The 20,858-nt window shown below is 53.1% G+C and overlaps 1 protein-coding gene across 1 annotated transcript in view; it reads right to left on the bottom strand.

Moving 5' to 3' along the window:
• CAND2 (cullin-associated and neddylation-dissociated 2 (putative)) overlaps positions 1–15,831 on the bottom strand; it is a 19,215-nt gene extending 3,384 nt beyond the window's left edge. The window contains 13 exon segments of the mRNA XM_006758296.2: positions 1,951–2,115; positions 2,387–2,556; positions 3,815–3,910; positions 5,579–7,081; positions 7,410–7,551; positions 8,401–8,693; positions 10,578–10,720; positions 10,899–11,004; positions 12,402–12,458; positions 12,460–12,593; positions 14,570–14,693; positions 15,271–15,425; positions 15,691–15,831. Coding sequence (XP_006758359.2) covers positions 1,951–2,115; positions 2,387–2,556; positions 3,815–3,910; positions 5,579–7,081; positions 7,410–7,551; positions 8,401–8,693; positions 10,578–10,720; positions 10,899–11,004; positions 12,402–12,458; positions 12,460–12,593; positions 14,570–14,693; positions 15,271–15,425; positions 15,691–15,830 — 3,228 coding nt within the window. The 5' untranslated portion in view covers position 15,831.
• Between the last annotated feature and the right edge of the window lie 5,027 nt (positions 15,832–20,858).

Here is a 20,858-nt window from a genome sequence, read left to right as displayed (position 1 = left end):
GGGGGGGAGACAGGGTGCAGTTCTCAAGCTCAGATATACCAACTGGGCCAGGCAGGTACTGTTCATGGGTGAAGGGGCCAGATGGGAACTGGGAAGGAGTAAGGAGTCTACACTCCAGACAGCAGCTACTAAGCTCCACTCTACTGTGGCTAGATGGGAATGTGCCCAGACTTGACAGACTGTTTTCAAAAGAAACCCTGATTTTCATGTAAAATCTCTCAATTTTTAAATGTTGGCACCTGATTTAAACAAAAACTATGTGAGCCAGCCCTGGCCAGGTAGCTCAGTTGGTTAGAGTGCTGTTCTGAGACACCAAGGTTGTAGGTTCAATCCCTGGTCAGGGACAAGAATCAATCCATGAATGCACAAACAAGTGGACCAACAAATCAATCTCTCTCTCGCCCTGCCACCCTCTCTCTAAAATCAATCAATAAATAGAAAATAAAAACTTTATGAGCCAGTTAACATGCCTACAGGCCTGGATTCAGCATGCAGAATAATGATGACCTCTTTTGAAAATGTTAAAATCCTCACAAACGATACACAATATAAAGGGAGGTTGTTTGGAAATCAGTATGTCCTGCCCATCCCCACCAGCTATCTACCCTGCCCTCCACATGCCCCACAGCAAAGGAAGAAAACGGGCAGAACAGCAAAAAGCTATGACCCAGGGCTCCTCCACCTCCTGCCCTGTGCCCTTGAACTAGCCAGGTCTCTGGTTTCTCCCCTGCAAACTGGGCATCTAAACTCACTCTCCAAAGGTTAATGTGAAGGCTTAATGAGATAACTGTAGATTCCTCAATAGATGTCTCACCCACCCTCCTCAGTACCAATAGGGGCTGGGTAGGAAATATGGATTTCAAACGACCACCCTTTATACTGTGTATCATTTACAGGGACTTTACCATTTTTATAAATATATAAATATATTTTATTGATTTTTTACAGAGAGGAAGGGAGAGGGATAGAGAGTTAGAAACATTGATGAGAGAGAAACATCGATCAGCTGCCTCCTGCACGCCCCCTACTGGGGATGTGCCCGCAACCAAGGTACATGCCCTTGACTGGAATTGAACCTGGGACCCTTCAGTCCTCAGGCCAGTGCTCTATCCACTGAACCAAACCAGTTAGGGCTACATTTTCTGAATGTTATACATGAGCTTTGGTACATTGTCTTGTTATTTACTTTGAGAAGAACAAGAGACAGATTAGAGAAAAGAACAAAGACTTGCTCAAGCATGGGAAAAACCCATGAAAAATAACTCACTTTTATCACTCAGTGGGTCTTGGCCATCTCTCACATCAGTACACAGACAGAGAATTAGCTCACTCTTTAATGTGCCTAGGATTCCATGACTGGAGGTATCCAGTTTATGGAGCCAGTTCTCCATAAGTGGACATTTAGGTAGCTGCCAGATTTTCCCAATTACCAGAAATCAGTGAAGAAAAATCTTGAACGTAAAACTCTGAACATGTGCAGGAATCAGTCCAGAGGCTCTTGGACATAGAAAAGCTTTTGTTCTAGTTATTGCCAAACCATCCAAAGAGCTTGCCAGTGTAGACTCCTGCCAAAGGTGTTTGAGGCATGGGTTCTCATATATATATTATTGATTTCAGAGAGGAAGAGGGAGATAGAAACATCAGTAATGAAAATCATTGATCGGCTGCTTTCTGCATGCCCCCTACTGGGGATGGAGCCTGCAACTTGGGTACGTGCCCTTGACCAGAATCGAACCTAGGACCCTTCAGTCCGCAAGCCAATGCTCTATCCACTGAGCCAAACCAGCTAGGGCAAGACATAGGTTCTTATCAGAAAAAAAAAAAAATACCGCTATTTTCATGGGGGTTCCTGGGTAGGAAGTGAAGGACAAACAAGCAGTGGGCCCAGTAGTGCCCTAGCTGTCCCCTTGGTGTGGGGTGGGCATGGGTCTGGCAGGGGGCTCATCCTACCCGGATATCATAGTGGTCCTTCAGGCCATCCTCCACATGGTTCAGGAACTCGCAGATGACCAGCTGGCCCAGGCAGCTCTCGAGCAGTGAGTACATGCACTCGAAGGCTGCCTTCCGCACATCCAGCCCATCATCCACTGTGTGCTTAAAGGGCCCCATCTCCACCTGCAGGAGGGAAGGATGTGACCCCAGAGTGTAAGAACACCTCCCCTAGTTCCTGCTGCATTCCCCACTTCTGTTGCTCATTTTACCTGTGAGTAGAAACTGAGGCTCAGAGTGGATTAAGTTGCCCTGGCAGGGTCACACAGCTGGAAGTGGAGGGTCCAGACTTGACCTAGGCCATGGAGCCTGGTCATCTGATGAGCTGGACCCTAACCCTCAGCAGAGCCCCACCAATCAGGCCCAAAGCTCCCGCTCGGTCCTCCCCCACCCTCACCTCTCGGATAAGGTCTCGGCGGATCTTTGTCTCCTGGTAGAGGAGGGGCAGGATGTCATTCAGCAGGTCCCGGACCAACGAGGGCTTATTGTGCACGGCAGAGTTGAAGAAAGTCAGAGTGGCCCTGCGCACGTTCAGGTCTGGGTCCTGCAAACTCTCCATGAACTCTCCTGGCAGAAAAATGAGAGGGGATGTGAGAGATGGCACAGCTAAGACACAAACCATCTCTACCCCCACATCAGTTACCTGGTCCATGTGAGTCATGCATACCTGGCTGAATGGGGATGAACATGTTCTGAGCATCTACTTTGTACAACAAGCCTTCAAAGTCCAGATAAGAATGTGGACTCAAGTCTGGCCTGGGTTCAAATCCTAATTCTGGGACCTTGGAAAGCCTCAATGTCCTCATCTGTAAAATGGGGATAATAGCAGTATCTATTCTGTAGCAATGTGTTTATGATTTAAAATGTGGTAGTATCTAAAGCACATAGCAGAGGTCCTGGCACAAGGCAAAGATCCTACAAATATTAACCTGATATTATTATAGATGAGGCTCCTGAAGGTCAGAGAGGTGAATAAACTTACACAAAGTCATACTTTTCTGAGTAAATCTTTTTGGATAGTTTAGACTTCTCTGTATTAATGTTTTATATATTCAATAAATAAATAAAATCAAGAACTGGTGCCTGGCCTATGTGGCTCAGTGGTTGAGCATCGACACATGAATCATGAGGTCACCAGTTCAATTCGTGGTCAGGGCATATGCCCAGGTTGTGGGCTCAGTCCCCAGTAGGGGAGGTGCAGGAGGCAGCCAATCAGTGATTCTCTCTCATCATTGATGTTTCTATCTCTTTCTCCCTCTCCCTTCCTCTCTGAAATCAATAAAAGTCATTTAAAAATATATATAATAACAACAACAACAAAGACCCATAGGCTTGGAGCTCTGAAGAAGTGAGCCTGGTCCTGCAGAGGCTCCAAGGAAGGACGGCAAAGCCTCCTCCCAACGAAGGCTCCTCGAGCTCCTCAGGCAGGGACAAGTTAGGGATCCACTCTCCCTTGCCATGGTGCAGCCCAGCCCAGTTAGGTGCCCACTGAAGCCAATGTGTTAGAGAGGTTGGTAGTGTTCATGGAACACTTTCTCCCTCAATTATACATGGACTCTCCAAAACTTTAGAACTGCAGATTTCCATGTTCCCATTTTACAGATAAGGAAACTGAGGCTCAGAGATGAGAAGGGGGATGTTGGGCTCACTCAGCAGCTCAGTGGCAGCAAAGGAGTTTGAACCCAGGCCCTGCTGCTGTTATGATGATGAGGTGGTCTCCTGGTCTCCAACTCCCTTCAGTTAATGTGTAAGAAAAAGCAGCTAAAGCTCAAGGGCTGTGTAGGGGACTGAATGGGGCTGGAGACAGAGGGGATGCTCTACTCACTAATGAAACTCTTTAGGAGGGGGTCAATGGGATGGGGCTGGTCCAAGATGAGGAACTTGACCGCTGTGATGACAGTGCTCCGGGTGTTCGGCTGACCTGCAGGATATGAGACAGTGGCTTGATGAGGGGCAGGGCCAGTCCCGGACACTCCCAGGTCAGAAGGTGCCAAGACCCTCCTCTGCCTCCATGGAGACAAAAATATACCCCTCCCACCTGAAACTCCCCAAAACCTTTGGGAAAGTCAAAGCTACCATTTCCCTTGGCAGCCTAGAATCTTCCTGATTCTTCCCGCCGCGGCTGAGAGAGTAAAACTGTCAGTTTGCAGGTAACCACATTGCCAGATACAAACAGAGAACCAAGAACTCAAGAGCAGCCCAGCCGGTGTTACTCAGTGGTTAAGTGTCGATCTTGGGTTTGATTCCTGGTCAGGGCACATGCGCGGGTTCCTGACTTGATCCCCAGTAGGGGGCGTGCAGGAGGCAGTCAATCAATGATGTTTCTCATTGACGTTTCTACCTCTCTGTCCCTTTCCCTTCCTCTCTAAAATCAATAAAAACATTTTTTTTTTTAAAGGAAGAGAAGTGAGATGGAGACCAGAGTGAGGGGCTTACAGGGAGAGATGACGGGGAAGTCCTGTGAACTCGCTAGGAGCAGGCCACCAGTTTGGCTCTGAGCTTTCTTCTTCGAAACCAGTGGTAAAAAGGACATGGGACTGGTTAGCTGGTTCAACAGAATGCATGAGGCAGAGACAAATCAGAGCTTGGAAAAGGCAGGGCTGCTCCTCATCCTGAGACTGGCCTCTCAAGGGTCCTTGTGAAGAGCCCTGCGAGTTTTTTTGTGTTTTTTTGTTTTTGGGTTTTTTTTTTGGAGGGGGCACCTGGATATGAACCAGAGCCCTGGGAGTTTAACAGGGAATGAATGCTCTTCCTGTTCACGCAGGTGAGGGCTACACAGCTGCTTCTTATCAACCCAGCAAGGGCTTAACACAGTGGTTCTCAACCTTGGCTGCACATTAGAATCACCTGAAAATCTTTTTAAACTTCTCAAATGAGGCCCAGAAATCAGGATTTTAAAAAGATTCCCAGGTGTTTCTAATGTGCAGCCAAGGTTGAGAACCACTGGCTTAACATAATCACCAACATAGCAACAGCAGCAGATACGCAGGGTTGATTAGGTACCACAACACTATCCAAAGCACTCTGCCTACCTTATGTGACATGGTACACCCCAGGAACCCATCAGGGGACCAGCTGACCAGCTCCAGGCCTGGAGGCCTTTCGTTCTCAGGGGCCCAAATAGCCCCACAGGTACACCTATCTGCTTTCTTCCTCCCTATGTGCCCTGATCTGACCACACAGAACCTGCCCCCTGGTTCCTGCTCGGCCCTCCCCAAACCCCAGGGCATGGCATCCAGTCTTCGTCTACATTTCCATTTGCTCCTGACTCAAACTAGCCCCCAAAAGCTCCACTCTGTAGCTGCAGTGTCTCGCCCCTCAGAGAACTGCTTTTATTAACCTTCGCCTGGAACATGAGGGTGCTGTCCGCACCAAGGACTATGAAAGTGGCATCATGACATGTTTACGTTGAAGATCAAGGACTCCGTCTCCTCCACTCCAGATATCTCATAAGAGGAGGCCTGTAAGTCTCAGGAAACAGCATTTAATGACTCCTCTGCCTTTATCTTACACACAAGATCCTAGCTCACTATGTGTGGTATGTCAGAAGCTCAGGGGCAAACTGCCCACCAGTGATCTGGGCGCATACCTGCAGCAAGTTGCTTCCGGAGTCGGGGCAGAAGGAATGGCGGGTTGGCGAGGACAAGCTTCCCGATGCACTCAGCCACTACCCCCCGGGTGCCCTCCTCGGCACCCTCGCAGCGCTGGAACAGCAGGGCCCAGATGTCCTCTGCGTAGGGCTTTAGGCTGTCAGGCTGGGCCGCCCCCAGGGCCTCCCTGAGCGACTGCAGTAGCAGGTACTGCCGCCGGGGCTCGGCCTCTATATGTCCCAGCAGGAAGGGCAAAAAATCGGGCAGGTTCCCAGCGCCCACACGGCCTAGTGCATAGGAGGCTGCAGCCCTCACGTCCTCACTGGGTGACCCTAAGGCTTCCAGGAGCACAGCCTTCAGCTCCCGCTGGGGGCCGGGCCCAGCCACCTGGCCCACCTCAGCCAGCGACAAGAATGCCAGGACCTTGACCCCCGTGCTGGAGTTGGGTGACCTGGCATCGCAGACCAGGCGGTTTGCTGTGCCGGCTGCCTCCTGGGGACAGGCAGCTGTGAGGGCTGCCACGCACCGAGCCAGAGAATGGAACACCTGCTTGTGCAGGCCCGGCCCACTGTCCACAGCCTGGTCGTAAACAGGCGCAGTGAGCAGGCCCATGAGCTTGGCGTAGTCCACACACGGGGGCCGGGTCCCCACCAGAGCCTGCAAGAAGCCTTGGGCAGCTGCTAGCACACCTGCTGGCAACAGGGGCGAACGCAGCAACTGCAGCAGCTCTGCGAGCACAGGGCCACTGACCTCAGCCAAAGAGGCTGGCTGGGCCTGGGTCACTGTGGTTAGAAAGGCTACAGCCAGCTGGGCCACATGCATGTCACTCTCGCTGACCAGGGCAGGCAGCTCCGCCAACACCACCCGAACAGCCGATGGAGGGAGGCCGAGTCCCTGGCTCTGGGCCAGGGCGTCCAGGGCAGCCAGTGTGGCCAGCCGTAGCGCCCGCTGGTTCTTGCGCAGGAATGAGGCCAGTATAGGCAGTGACTCAGCCAGGATGGGCTGCAGGTCAAGCTGCAGCGGGGACACCGCCACCAGCGTCAGGGCCTTGACGGCTGGCAGTCGGGTGATCTCATTCCGCAGGCGCTCCAGGAGGAGCGATAGCGATGGCTGCAGGTCATCCCCCAGCCGGTCACCCAGGTGGCCCACAAGGTGGCCCATGCAGGAGATGGCCCGCTCCTTCACCTCCTGGTCCAGGTCGGTGGCACGGAGCCGTGCCAGGGTGGCTGCAGACATCTCTCCGACGTATGGCTCGGGGTCCAGCGTCCGAGGCCTGTCCAGGGGCCACAGGGCCCGCACCAGCTCCTGCAGCACCAGCAGGGCCTCGGCTGCGATCTTGTAGAAAGGGTCAGACACACAGGCCATGACCGGAGGCAGGAGGGTGGGCAGGTGTGGATGGAAGGCCTCGGCGGGCTCTGTGCCCAGCAGCCCCTGCAGGAACGCCAGAGCATCCATCCGGATGGTGGAGGAGTTTGAGCGGTCCGCCAGTGAGAAGACGATGCCTGCAGGATGGGTGCAAAAATTATGGGCCACAGACCCTGAGCCAACACAGTCCTCCCCGGGTGTGAGGGCGGAACACCCACGGGTGTTTGAGCTGGATGGCTCTGACGCAGCAGATTCTAAGAGGCCAGGGTTTGGCTGGGGCCAGGGCTGAGGGACACAAGGCCATCTGAAACCAGGAGGTAGGGCCTGCGCTCCCGCCTTGTTCTCACTGCTGGCAATGGGGAGCCACTGTATGTTGCTGAGTAGGGTAGGGGCACCCTCAAGGATTGGGGGCCAGATTCCGGAAGAGGCCCAGGACAGCAGATACCAGGTTCCAGTCCATCCTACCTGCTACCAGCACAGGCATGTGCTCTGCCAGGCTGCCAGGGAGGATGCCCGCCAGCTCGGTGAGGAGGCTGAAGCATCCCTGGCGGACCCTGACACTCCGATCTTTCAGCTGCCGTTGCAGGGCCTTGATCACAAGGGGCACCTGTGGGCAAGTGAGGGGAGGTCAGTGACCACCCAGAGAGCTTCCACACCCCAACTCCCGAGGGGCTTTGCTGGGTGCCCACTGGGGACCCCAGGATGGAGAGGATCGCTCCACCCCAACCTTTTCATCACTCACTCTGTACCAGACACCTGCTTCTATACTCAGACCTTCTACACCTGACTCTACACTCAGACCTTCTGAAGTAGGTACTACACCTCGGCCCACCTTACAGATGGAGAAGTAGGTACAGAGAGATTAAGTAACTTGCTCAAAATGACACGGGCAGTCTGGCTCTCACCCCTGCACTCCAAGGCCCCATTCTCTTCCCCAGCTGGGTTCTCCCCAGATGAGCTCATCTGCTCCCCAAGCTTCAGATGCCAGCACAAAATGACACCCGATCTACACTGTCAACGCCAGATTTGAGTGCTGACTGCCCACCTGATGTCTCCATTTGAACATCCGAGAATCTTGAACATAAATGTCCAGAACAGAACTCTGGACATCTCCCTCTTCATGTTCTGCCACCTCAGGGGACTGCACTCCATGCTTCAGCCAGAGCCTAGAACTCACATGCCACCTCCCTGTCCCTTCCCCCACAGCCACTCTATCAGCAAGACCCCAAAACTGTGTGGTCCAAGGGCAGGGCTTTTACTAGTATTTGTCCTGTTCCCCCGCTGTGCCCCAGCCTGATGCACAGAGCCGGGCACACAGTGGGTGCTCAATATGCACACGTCAGTGGACGGATAGATGGTGGGGTGTGTGGATGGATCTAATGTGCGTTGTGAGAAGGGTTGGGAGGGTAAGTTGTGAGAGGGGGTGGGAGGGGGAGAGAGGTGAAGATGTGCCCACCTGTTCTCGCAGCATGTGGAGGCTGCTGCCAGTCTGGGTAGGCTCCTCAACGGCCTCCACCCATCCCTTCGGGGGCCGCGTTTGCCGAAGCAGCACGATGTAGGCCCCAAAGACATCAGCCTTGACATTCTCCTCTCGCTCCCTGAAGCGGCGGATGAGCGCTGGCGCCAACGTGCAGTGGAAGGTGGGTAGCAGGTCAGGCCGAGAGCTGATCAAGGCTGCCATGCACTTGGCTGCTGCCCGGCGCACCTTCCAGCTCATGTCATCATCGTCACTGTACTCGTCCTCACTCTCTGGGGCAGGAACCAGACACCCATGGAGCCCTGCCCTCTGTAGCAGATGGACAGGGAGCTGCCTGCCCCGCCCAGGTGGTCTCCCAGGATGGAGAGGTGAGGAGGGAGCCAAGCCCGTGTTTCACCTTTTGATGATCATTACTTACACACTATAGGGGTGGGCAAAAGTAGGGTTACAGTTGTGAGTACATGAAACACAGAGTGTATTCTTGCAATTATTGTATTTTCCATATGAACAACTGTAAGCCTACTTTTGCCTACCCCTGTAATAGGAATGTTACCTACCATTTAATGAACACCTACTGTGTGCTGGGGATGGCACCAAGCACGTCAAATCCACAACCTCATTTTAGCCTCACAACGACCTTGTGAGACAGGGATTACTTTCCCAATGTAGAGATGAGAAAATTGGGGCTCAAAGGGAAGTGATTGGCCCCAACTTACACGAGCAGGGAAATAGCTGGAATTAAATCAAAGTTCTCCTCCTCCTCCATACTCTTCTCTATGTTGACTACACCAGGGGAAAAACTGACTTCCAAGTCTTTAATGAGGGCCTAGAGAATCCATTTGGGGCACAAAATCCATCCTTTGGTTTCAGGACTGGCTGTGTGATGTTTCATTTATGGGGATTCCAGAAGGAAGAAATAAAATAGGGCCTCCTTTTGCATTGCCCCATCCCAGCCTCTCAAGGGTGCTGATTGCTTGGCTTCTAAGCAAGGAATGCTCTGTGCGGCTTCCTACAAACAGCTCTCCTGAGAGGCCAGAGCCCACACAGTGCCTGGAACCCATTTTATAGATGAAGAGATATCTAGAATAAAGATCAGAGACGGTGAGAGCCTCTCCTGAGGGCACACAGCTAGGGAACAGGATAGCTGAGATTCAGGCCCACGAGGCTTCCCTATAACACCTGTGGAGACACCCAAGGCTCAGAGGGGGGTGGTCCTAGTCACAGGCTCAGAGGCCACAGTGTTCTTACCCACGCTGCTCTGTTGAAGACTCAGACTCTCAGAGCTGGCATCTGGACAAGCCAGCTTGTCCCATGGGATGGCTGCATGGTTACAACCTGGCAGCTTAGCAGAGGTCCCCTCTGAAGGACCATTGTTTGTTACCTCCAACCCTATGCCACCCATGAAGAAATATCCACAGCTCCCTGTTACTGACAAGGAAATGCCCGATCTCCCTGGCTTGGTATTCGAGGCCTCAACATGCCTGTCCAATCTTGTCTCCCACTATCTCATCTCATTCCAAGTACCCCACCAGGCCCCAAATCCCTTGCCTCCATTGATGCCCTGCTTTGAGAACACAAGGGGCACCCAACTGAGTGATAAACTGGATCACAGACACAGAAGGAAAGTAGCCACTGAGTTCACTCCCCATCCAGGTATCATTCTACCATTCGAGCTTCACTCTGCTGGGTTAAAGGATTACCTCCTGGAAGCCATGACTAAAAGGATAGCAATGGCAGTGTACAGGTTAAGAGGTTTTTCGGACATGGCTCCAAGCCCCAGCTATGCCACTTCCTGGCTGTGTTACCTCAGAGCTGTGTTATCTCAGGCAAATCACTTCTCACAGTCTGTTTCCTTGTCTTAAATACGGGGCTAATAACGAACACCTGGCTTTCTAGGGTTACTGTAAGGAACCTGAAATAAGAGAGTGCTCCGGACACCAGGAGATGCTCAATAAATGTTAGTGATTACTGTTACCCTTACTGTGCAGTCAGAAAGGATGGGGACAGTGGAGAATCCAGATTATGGAAGGCAGGGCTGGAGCCCGAGGAACAGCTGGGATCAGGATAAGGGCACTCAATGTGGCCCATCTTTGGCTGGGGAAGGGGGTCCCAGTAAGGCTGCACTCATCTCCACCCTCCTCAAGTTGGTCACCCACCTTGCTCACTGAATTCGCTATCCTCTGTCTCCATCTGTTCCTCATCCCCGTCACTGTCATAGTTATAGTTGGGGTCATGCTTCATGTACTGGAGACACAGGCTGGTTACATTGGGCACGTGAGGGCCCATCTCCTTGGGGCACCTGTGGGGTGGGAGAGGGAGGCTCTGGTGGACCCAGGCAGGACAGGGAAGGCAGTGGGGCCCAGTGATGAGTCCTGAGATCTTACTGCTCTGAGGCCAACATCCTGCCCTCACCCTGCCCCACCAACTCCCCAAAGAAACTCTGGGGCCCCCATCGTCCAGCATCCCACTGCACCTACTTCCTCAGGAAGGCTTCGAAGGCCTGGAGGCAGGACTCCCGGAGCTCATCATCATCCAGGTTGCAGAACTCCTCCACCAGAGGTACCAAGCGGTCCAGGTGGGCCCCTGTAAGGCCAGGTGGGTCACTGAGGACAGGCCAGAACCTCTCCCAGGCTCTCCTAGCCCACAGCACTCAGTCTGTCCCTGCACCTGCATCCCTGGCCACTGCAAACCCAATCCAGAGGCTTCAGAGTCAAGCAGATGTGGGTTCTAGCTCTGACTCTGCCACCTATGTGCTCTGGGAGCCTGGGCGCATCACAACACTTCTCTGACCTTGGTCTACTCATCTTCACAGTAGAGATAACAATGCCTACCAGATAGAGATTCTGTGAAGATTAATATGATGCAGATAAAGAGCTTTGCCCAGGTCCTGGCACACAGTAGGCGCTCAATAAGCAGCATCTGTTGTTGAAATGATTACATGTCCTTGCCTTATTTCCTGTACTAGGTTGTAGCCCTGGGTGGAAAAAGGGGAGAAGCAGGTACTGCCCTTAGAGACCAGACAAGAGGGGACCTTGCCCGATCCCTGGGCTTTAGAGGGTCCCCCACTAGCCCTTCTCCAGCGACCCCCTTCCCCACTTTCCTGCCCACCTGACCCTGAACCTTTGTCTGGGTCCTGTGCAGGCCTCCTTCCCGGGTCCATGCTCCCAAGAGTGGCCACGGGGTGGCTGCAGTTTGTCGTGAGAGGGTGGAGAAGAGAAGGGTGAGAGTAGAGAGTGTGGACTGCGGGCTGGGGTCCCCAGGTGTGCATAAGGCCGCTCTCAGGGAGAGAGCCAGAGGGAGGGGAGGGGCAGACCATGGCTAACTCTACCCACACTGGCTTTTTCTAGCCCGGAACTCCAAGGCGTTTGAGAGTAAATTCAAACCTGATTGCAGGATTCCATTTCCATAAAATTAATTTATGGTCACAGAAAACAGATCAGTGGTTGCCTTTTTTTTTAGGGGGGAAAGGGCGAGCGCCTAAGGAAGAGATGGACCTCAAAGGGGCACAAGGAAACGTTTGGGAGTAATGGGAATGTTCTGCATCTTGACTGTGGTAGTTCCATGGGTGGGCCCAAAGGCGGAAACACACTGAATGGTGCACTTAAACAGTGTGCTTTATTGTACATATAGTCTCCCAATAAAACTTCAAAAATCCAAACCTGGCTTGCAGGTTGTTATGAAGGTATAGTTGTCAAAATAAGAAGATGGAAGTATTTTACTTTTTAAATTTTTAGTATATGTACTGCAAAGCGAGCACTTATTTATTTTTTAAACATTTTAAGTTTGGTGAAATGATTTATAATTATCTGAGGCTCAGAAGCAGATGGCTCTCAGGGCCCACCCTCCCAAATTATTAACCCCGCCCCCTTCTAGAGGTGGCCCGCCCCAGGCTCCGCCCCCTGGGCCCGGGGCTGTGCTGGGTGCCCCAGCACCTACTCGCCTAGACCCCGCCTCCTTGCCCAGGAGCCCAGCTCCCTTACCCAGGCGGTGGCCTGCCTGGCGGCCTACGCTGCCCAAACACTGGATCAGGGTGCGGATTGGTGCTGCAGGCAGCCGCCAGGTGGCCCAGTGCCCCGACAGCTCGCTTGCGCACGGCCAGGCGTGGACTGCTCAGCTGAGGCAGGAGGCAGTGCAGGAGGCTGGCGTGGAAGGCACCGAGTGGGGGGCCCAGCCTGGGGAGCCGGAAGGGGCGTCAGGCCGGCCCACTGGGTAAGCACCCTGAGCCAGGCACCTCATGACTCCCCATCCTCTCCTGGCCTGCTCCCACGAATTTAACAACCCGATTGCCCCTGTTAAATGGAAAGGCACCCTGCAACTGTGTGGTGTGATTATTTATTATTACGTAAAGAAAGCAGAGAGGGGAAGGGACTTTCTCGAGGCTACCCAGCCAAGAAATGCAAGGCCAGAACTTGAACCCAGATGTCCGGGCTCCCGGCTTGGGAAGAAGACACAATGGTAATAGGTATGGGGGCTACAGTGAGGCCGCCCTGATTTCCCGGGAGTCTGGGCCTTGCCTCAGTGTCCATCCCGCCTCACACTGAGACCAGAGTAGTCTAAAACCTACTCCACTGCTATCTCCCTCAAGCTCCTTCAATGGCTCCCCAGTGCCCTTTGAAACAGCTGAGCTCCGGGCTCACGGCGAGAGGCAGCACAAGAGAACAGTTTTTATACAGGTAGAAGGCGGCCCCTGCCCACCTTAGCAGCTTCTAGCCTCACCTTTCGACCACGCTTGTGCATTTTCTGTCCTAAGACCTTTTCTTCTTTCACTCTACACTAGCACATTGGCCTCACCTGCCCATCTTTCTCCATCCAGCCCAGACCTCTCGTCTGGGTTTCATTTATTTATGTGTTGACCTATGTGATAGGGCCTGTGCTGGGGGCGCAGGTGAGCAAGGTAGATTCTGCCTTTAGAACCTGCCCTATGGAGTTTCCAGTTGAAAGAGGGCCTCCCAGGTACCTCAACCTCAACACGCCCCAAGATGAATCCATCGCCTTCTTCCCCACACCTGTTCCTGCTCCCAGAGGGCATCCACCACAGCAATGGCCCTGGGTCTGTGCCCCCAGGTGGTAAAGCCAAACCCCTGGGCATCATTCTTGAGTCTCTCTCACCCACTCCAAGCCCTGTGGAGTCTACTTCCAAAATACAACCAGAATTCACCTGCCTGCAAAAGCCTCCAAACCAGTCTCCCTACCTATTCCACCCCCTTCCATCTACGTGCACACTGAAAACAGGATGCTCAGCCTAAAACTCACAGATATGCACATGGCATTCCTCGGCCCCTGCCGGCAGACCCTCCCCGGGCTCCTTACACCGTCAGTATGATTGTCACTGCACCCACTTCCAGCTCCTGCCCAGCCCTCAGGCCTCATCTCTCCACATCGCCCTCTCCAGCCCATGGATGCCTTGCATAACCCTGGGACCGCATGTCTTCCTCTGCCTCTGCTCTCTGGGTCAAGGGCAGTCTCCTCCTCCAGTGCCTCCCTTGTGCCTGCTCATGCCTAGCCAAGTCCTGCCCTTTCTTGAAGGCTTATCTACCAAGACCCTCTCTAGGAAGGGTCCCCACCCTCCACCTGGGTTAGGGTCTCCTCCCCTGAGCTCCTACAAGCCCTGCTCTTATCCTTGCTGGTGTTCTTACTCTACTCACAGTCTATGTGTCTGTGAGCTCCTTTCTAGGAAGGACCAAGACTGAGCCACTCCACATTCACAGAACTAGCCCAGCTCCTGACATTTCTCTGGCCACAAAGTAGGTGCTCAAATCTGGGGAGGTTGAATGAGTGAATGCTTAAAAATGGGCAGTACAATTTAAAACAAGGGCCCAGCTATATTAGCTCAAAAGAAGGAAGAAAGAAAAAGAAGAGGGTGAGGAAGAGGAACACACCTGGGCTTCAGCTATGGAGAGACCTGAGTTCAAATCCTAGGTTCTGCCATTTACTGAGAGGGTGACTTCGGGCAGATCACCACACCTCTCACAGCCTATAACATTGTGACAAACGAGTTCTCCTTTGCAGGACCACAGGGCTGATTAAGGAGCCCTGAGCACAGGGCCTGGAGTGCAGAAGGTGCTGGCTCTGTGGATTTAAATCCTTCCCTGTCCCCTTTGCTCCCCCTCCTACCCCGATCCTTCTTGCCCGGGGTGGCCTCCTGCACCTGCTCAGCATGTCAGAGAGGATGTCCAGGGCTTCCAGCTGCACGGCCACGTCCTCCTGCTGGGCAATGGCACTGGTGAGCTGGCCGGTAATCTTCCGGCACACATTGGTGGCCAGGCCAGAGCCTGCACAGAGCACAAGATGGGCATGGTGAGTTGCAGAGCTGGCCTCCACCTCTGGTCAGCCTTTGATCTGCTGACCCAGGAAAGCCAGGGCCTGAGCGGTCCCATGCTTGACCCAAAGTCCTGACACTCAGGGAGCTAGAATTGATGGCCAACTCCTCCTTCCACCAGGGTGAAGGGAAAAGTTAAGCATTTCCTTTCCTGGACTCCCTTACCACTAGGAGGGGCCAGATGACCCCATTCTGGGGCGGTTCTAGGGAGACTCATGTTTTTCTTATAAAGGGCAAGAGACTTGGACAGAGAATCAACCCTGTCCTACTTGAGCTGCTAAGTGAATTGCTGCAAAAATGGAACTGCTGACCCTCTTCTTCTTTAAGATGCCACGAGTTATATTTTGTGACTTGCAGCTAAAAGCATTCCTGACACGGAGCCATGAACTTAAGTAGGTAGGAATCTGAATTCTCTGCCACTGACGAGCTGGTTGGCCTTACATAAGTCCCTTCACCTCTCTGAGCCTCAGTTTCTTTAACCATAAACTAGGACAAATAATTAGAGTACCTAGTCCCGGGGACCTGGGTACCTGTGGCTGCAGGGGGTAACTCCGACAGGACAGTCTTGAGGCCGATGCCAGCAATATCACGGAGCTGCTCCTTGTCTGACCGCATGTTGGCACAGAGAGCGTCCACAATGGTCTCCACCTGGTACTCCTTCACTTTGCCCACCAGAGGACCCAAGCTGACAGGGAGGGAGGGAGGGAGGGAAGGAAGGAAGAAGGAAGGGAGGGAGGGGGTTCAAAAGCCCCAGGCTCAGCCTGAGTCAGGCTGCCCCTTATGTTCCCTCAAGCCAAGTCACTGTCCAACTCCACTGGACTCCAAGAGCTGCTTAGCAATTCTTCTCCCAGAGACTGTACCCCAAAGGGGCGGGGACCCCGGGGAGCTCCCCCACTAGGGGAGCATAGCCAGACAGTGCCTCCCTGTCCCCCCACAAGGCCAACACTCACCACTTGACTGCCAGGTTCTGCACCTCGCCATTCTTGTCCTCTAGGAGCTTAAGCAGCATCTTTACCACCTTGCGCTCGCTGTCCTCATCCAGCTGGATGGAGTCCTTCTGCAGCTCTGACATCAGGTCACTGGTGGCCATGAACCTGGGCAGGGAGGGCAGAGGAGGATTCTCAAGGAGCTCCTGGGCCCCAGTGATTTGGGAAGCTCTTGGAGTTCTCCCAGAAGCAGACCTTGATGCAAAGATTCAAGGGAAAGTAGGTTATCCGGGCTGCGGACACAGTCAGGCTCCCACAAGAAGACCCGTGTGTGAGAGACACCAACTGCACATTGGGGCCGACCAGGAGTGGCGGTGCAGAGCACACTAGCTAAATGCTTAGGGTCTCGAGGCTGGAGAGGTTCTTGCTTCTGTCATTTAAACAAATGTGGACTTGGACAAACCACTTCACATTGCCGAGCCTTGGTTTACCTGTCTGAACAATGGGGATGAGAATAGTATTTGCCTCAATGGGTTGTGTGGAAGATAAAATGAGATCATGCATGTGATGTGCTTAGCACACAGTTGAGAACTCAGGACATAAATACTCAGTAAGTGGCACTGCCATTATTATAAAGACACAGTACATCATTCACATCTCATTCACGCTAGAAAGTTGAACAGCCACCTTTCAACTAAGTCAGGTGTCAGCAAGAAGGCTCTCTACCAGACAGGCGGAAGGGGCTACCCCTGCCCACTTCCACTTCAGCTCCTGCCCTTAGACCAGTGGCTCTCAAACTGTAGCCAGCCTGAGAACCACCTGCAGGGCTTGTTCAACACCGCTGGGTCCCACCCCCAGGGTTTCTGAATCAGCAGGTCTGAGCTGGGGCATTTCTAACAAGTCCCTGGATGATGCTGAGGGGCAGGGGCCACACTCGGAGAATCACTACCCTTGGTTATGCTGATGGACCCGAGCATGTCTTAGACACTGATGTCAACAGCTGACCAACCCCCAGCTGTGGCTCCGACCTAGGTGGTCATTGGAGTCAAGGGCTACCCACCCCCAGGTGGGCAGATCCATGTGGCCTGATACCCTGTTCAGGGCATTTGAACGTGCAGAGGCAGAATGAGCTGGAAAGTCATGGAGAGTTGGGCTTCAGGGAGCTCTGTGGATCCCCATTCCTGCCAAGATTCAGAAAGGAGGGCAGAGTCTTAAACTGGCAGCCCTCAGCTGTGTCCACCTTGCAAATGTTTGGGAGAGTTGACATAAATGTAATGATTTCCAGATTCTCTTGAAAACAGAACATTTGAATACAACTGGGCCTATTGTCCCTGGTGACAATAACTGGCTCTAGCCAAGTCATGGCTGCCCTCTTTCGGTGGGAGACACACGCTCCAGGCCACCAGGTTCCCATCAGGCCCACTCCACCTGCTCACAGGCTCTTGCAGGCACTTGAGAGTGGACATCAGAGGAGAAAGCAGGACAGAGCAGCAAGGAGAGATGCCATGAAGTTGGGACCAATGAGTGGTGGCTCCAGGAAGCTTCCAGCTTTTGCTGACCCACCAGGCCACCCCTCACACCAGCCTTGCTTTCTGGCTTGAGCCAGTCAACCCACCAGCTCTGACACCCCTTCCCCTTCCCCCCGCCCCCTGCAAAACCGGTCACAGTCCACCTCATTTTTGAAGGCACAGACCTGCTGCTGGATGTCATGATGGCCCACACCATCCTGTTACCAGAAGGGCACCTATCACTGTCACAGCTGTATATTTTTAATGTTGGGATAAGCCTCAAGCTGCTGAGAGAAGGAAGGAGTGGCAGTGCTGACTGTGCCCACCTCTGGGCCTGGCCATCACAGGAGAAGCAGCCAAGATAAGGTGAAGGAAGAGGCTTGGGTCTGAGCCAGGCCAAGGCCTGGGTTAGGCACATGCACTCCTAGGTCTGTCCAGCTGAAGGGACATTCTCAGAAGGCAGGCAGGGTCTCTAAGCTGCATTTCTGCTCCTGTCCATGGAGAGCCAGCTCAGCTTGGCAGCCCAAGGGATGCGCTCCTTTGCCCAAGATGGGCCTTCTGTCCCTTCCTTCTCCTCCACCTGTTGAAAGCCTATTCGTCTGTCATGGGCCCAGCTCAAATCAGCCTCAGGGATGACTCCTCTGACCACCTGCCCTGTCCCCTTCCCCACGCTCTCTCAGCACACTTGGTTCCTCTGGAAAGGACCCTTCAGAGAACTGCGCCCCTCCATCACAGCACTTCTCACACTACACTGCACACTTGGTCGCCCATGTATCTCCCTCATTAAATTAGGAACTCACAGGGGCTTGTCAGTTTCATCTCTGGGACTCCAGGCCCAGCAGAGAACAGGTCCAAAGAGGGCCTGTAGTGGGGGGCGGTGGGGGGAGGGCAGAATGAGGGCAGGAAGGGAGGAAGGTTAGAGTCAGCCTCTAACAGGGCTCAATGCCAAACAGCTGTGTGAAAACCTCCAAAATCAACCCTTCTGAAACATGCCTCAGCACTGCAGACACCCCCACCCCAAGTTCCTGGAAACACTTAGCTCTCTGAGAGAGAAAGCTCTACTGTGTATATGTATGTGGTGGTGATAGTGGGGGTGTACAGGAAAGTGTTTAATTGGGTAGACAAGAGCTTGAGCACCAAAGTTTGGCTTTAAGTAAACACACTGGTCTTGTCACTTATCAACTGGGTGACTCCTCTCTGAGTCCCGCTTTTTCCATCTAATATATGAGAATTTCCTTTGCTCTACTTCATAACATCCTTGGGAGGTATTAAGAGGGCAATGAGTTCTTAGCAGATGAGGCTCAGAGAGGTTGCAGGAACTGCCCAGTGTCACACAGCAAGTTGGGAGGAAAATCAGCCCCACCAGTCAGTTCCCCTGGATCCTCAACCAATACCATTGTGTTTTCAAGAAATGATGTGGGGATTCCTGCCAGACCCCCCAGTTTCCCCATTTCCCTGTTAGAGTCAGAGTGGGAACAGGGCAGCCTCCTGCCCACAGAGTGGGGGCCCAGGGATAACAGGGACCAAAGACTTCCTCCACCCTGCGGAGGACCTCCATCTGCTGGATCCTTGCCTCCAGGATCCAGAGGACACAGTCTCAGTTTCATTCCAGAGAAACCTTAGAGGAGACTCGGCGGCAACACTCAGCCACATGGGTGCCTGGACAGCTGGTCAGCAGGACCCGGCCTCTCTGGTATTTGGACTTTAAAAATAGACACCATCCTCTTATGCTTGAGTAGTTTTAAACATTCTCAGGGCCACTGGCAGAGCAGGCTGAAGGGGCTTCTTAGGCTCTAGGAGGCAGGACCAACCCCTCCAGCAGACCAGACCTAAGGTTCTAGAAATGGTGGTACAGATCCCCTCGGCTGTGTGCCCTCAGGCCAGACACTTCACCTCTCCAAGCCTCTGGAGAACAGGAAGAGCAATCATTCTCACCCAGGTGGACAGGTGGACTGAGGAGATGACACTGCAGAGCCGAGCAGAGAGCCTGGGACACAGAAAACATTCACTGAGCACCTACTGGGTACAAAGACCAGGCTCTGGGACGGAAAAAGGCAGCTCACAGTTTGGTGGTCCAGGAGCCCTGGGTCTCCGGAGGCTAAGATGTGACAAGGCAGAAACAGGGGCAGAAGAGGTGTGGGAGCTCAGGGGAGGTGCCTACACCTGCCTGGGTGTCCAGAGGCATCCCAAACAGGTGACAACTGAGTAGGAGTTGGCCAGGTGAGGGGGGGGGGGAAATGAGGACGGGGAACAGAACTTCCAGGGAAAGGCCCAGCATGGGGAGAGGGCATGGCAGATTTCTGATATGTACCAAATCATGGGTCCATCTATTAAGTGCTTACCTGGTGCCAGCCACTAATCTAAACATTCCACGTGCATTAACTCACTTCATCCTCACACCAACCCTCTGAGGTGGGTTCTATTAATATCCGCATTTATAGAAACAGAAGCTGAGGCTCATGATGGGTTAAGCAGCCTGTCCATGGTCACACAGCCAGGAAATGGTTGGGACCCGGATTTAAAGCCAGAACTGTGGCTCAAAGGCTCTGCTAAAGCTATAGTAGAGGCTCTCGAGGGGTGTTGAGGAATGGGTTTCAGGAGAAGGCTGAGGGGTCAATCTCCACACCAGTCAGGGGGCTGGAATCAGACGGCCTGTTAAGATCTCAGCCTCTGTGTTTGGATCTCAAGTCCCCCACTTCCTAGCTCTGTGACTGCACCTAGGCCCTTCATGCCTCCACCATGGACCTCCGTTTTCCTATCTGTAGAATGGGGATAAAGTGATAGAATGTTCAACAAGTGGGTGCAGCTATATTGGTCTCTGCAGCTCCTTTCAGCTCAGAGGGTCCAGAACTGGTTGTGTGACCATGGGACACACATCCCTTCACCTCCCTGGACCTCAGTCTCACCCATTCCCCCAGGATGAGGGGGCTGGACCAGAGGTTTTCTCCATTCTTTTCAGCTCTGTTCCTGTGTGGCTCCGTGATGCTGGGGGAAGGAGGAAGAAGAGGAGTGGACACACAAAACCCAGAATCCTCCACCCTAACCATCATCTATCTGTGCCTGCAAAGCCACTCAGCCAATCTCTCCCTTCAAGCTGTGTCAGAGAAGACCAGGGAAGGGAGAGGATGAGATGGGAAAGGGCGCCCTGATGTGTAGGGAGAAAGCCTGGAGTGACATGGGGAAGAGCGAAGAGGGAGGGTGCTGAGGTTATCAGTGAAAAAGTCAACCCTGGGCCCTAACTGGTTTGGCTCAGTGGATAGAGCGTTGGCCTGTGGACTGAAGGGTCCCAGGTTCAATTCCGGTCAAGGGCATATAGCCTTGGTTGCGGGCACATCCTCGGTAGGAAGTGTGCAGGAGGCAGCTGATCAATGTTTCTACCTCCCTTTCTCTGTAAAAAATCAATACAATATATCTTTTTTAAAAAAAAAAAAAAAAGTCAATCCCGGGGTGTGATCCCGAGAAGCGGCCGGGTTTCGATGCAGGAAAGAACAGGCAGCGCTAGGCTCCCTCGCTTCACCTTGGGAGCGTCCAATGCGGGGCGCGGCGAGGGCTGGGCAGAGGTGCAGGGAGCGGAGGCAGAGGAAGGGTGCAGCGGGGGAGTCATTTTTTTTGCTTTATTATATATGTATATAAAAACATACATATATATATGAACATGTACATATATATTTCATTCATATAGTG

The sequence above is a fragment of the Myotis davidii genome, unplaced genomic scaffold, assembly GCF_000327345.1.
Source record: "Myotis davidii unplaced genomic scaffold, ASM32734v1 scaffold73, whole genome shotgun sequence".
Taxonomy (NCBI): Eukaryota; Metazoa; Chordata; class Mammalia; order Chiroptera; family Vespertilionidae; genus Myotis; species Myotis davidii.
Note: the sequence above shows the minus strand (reverse complement) of the source record. Positions and strands in the feature narration are given on the sequence as shown.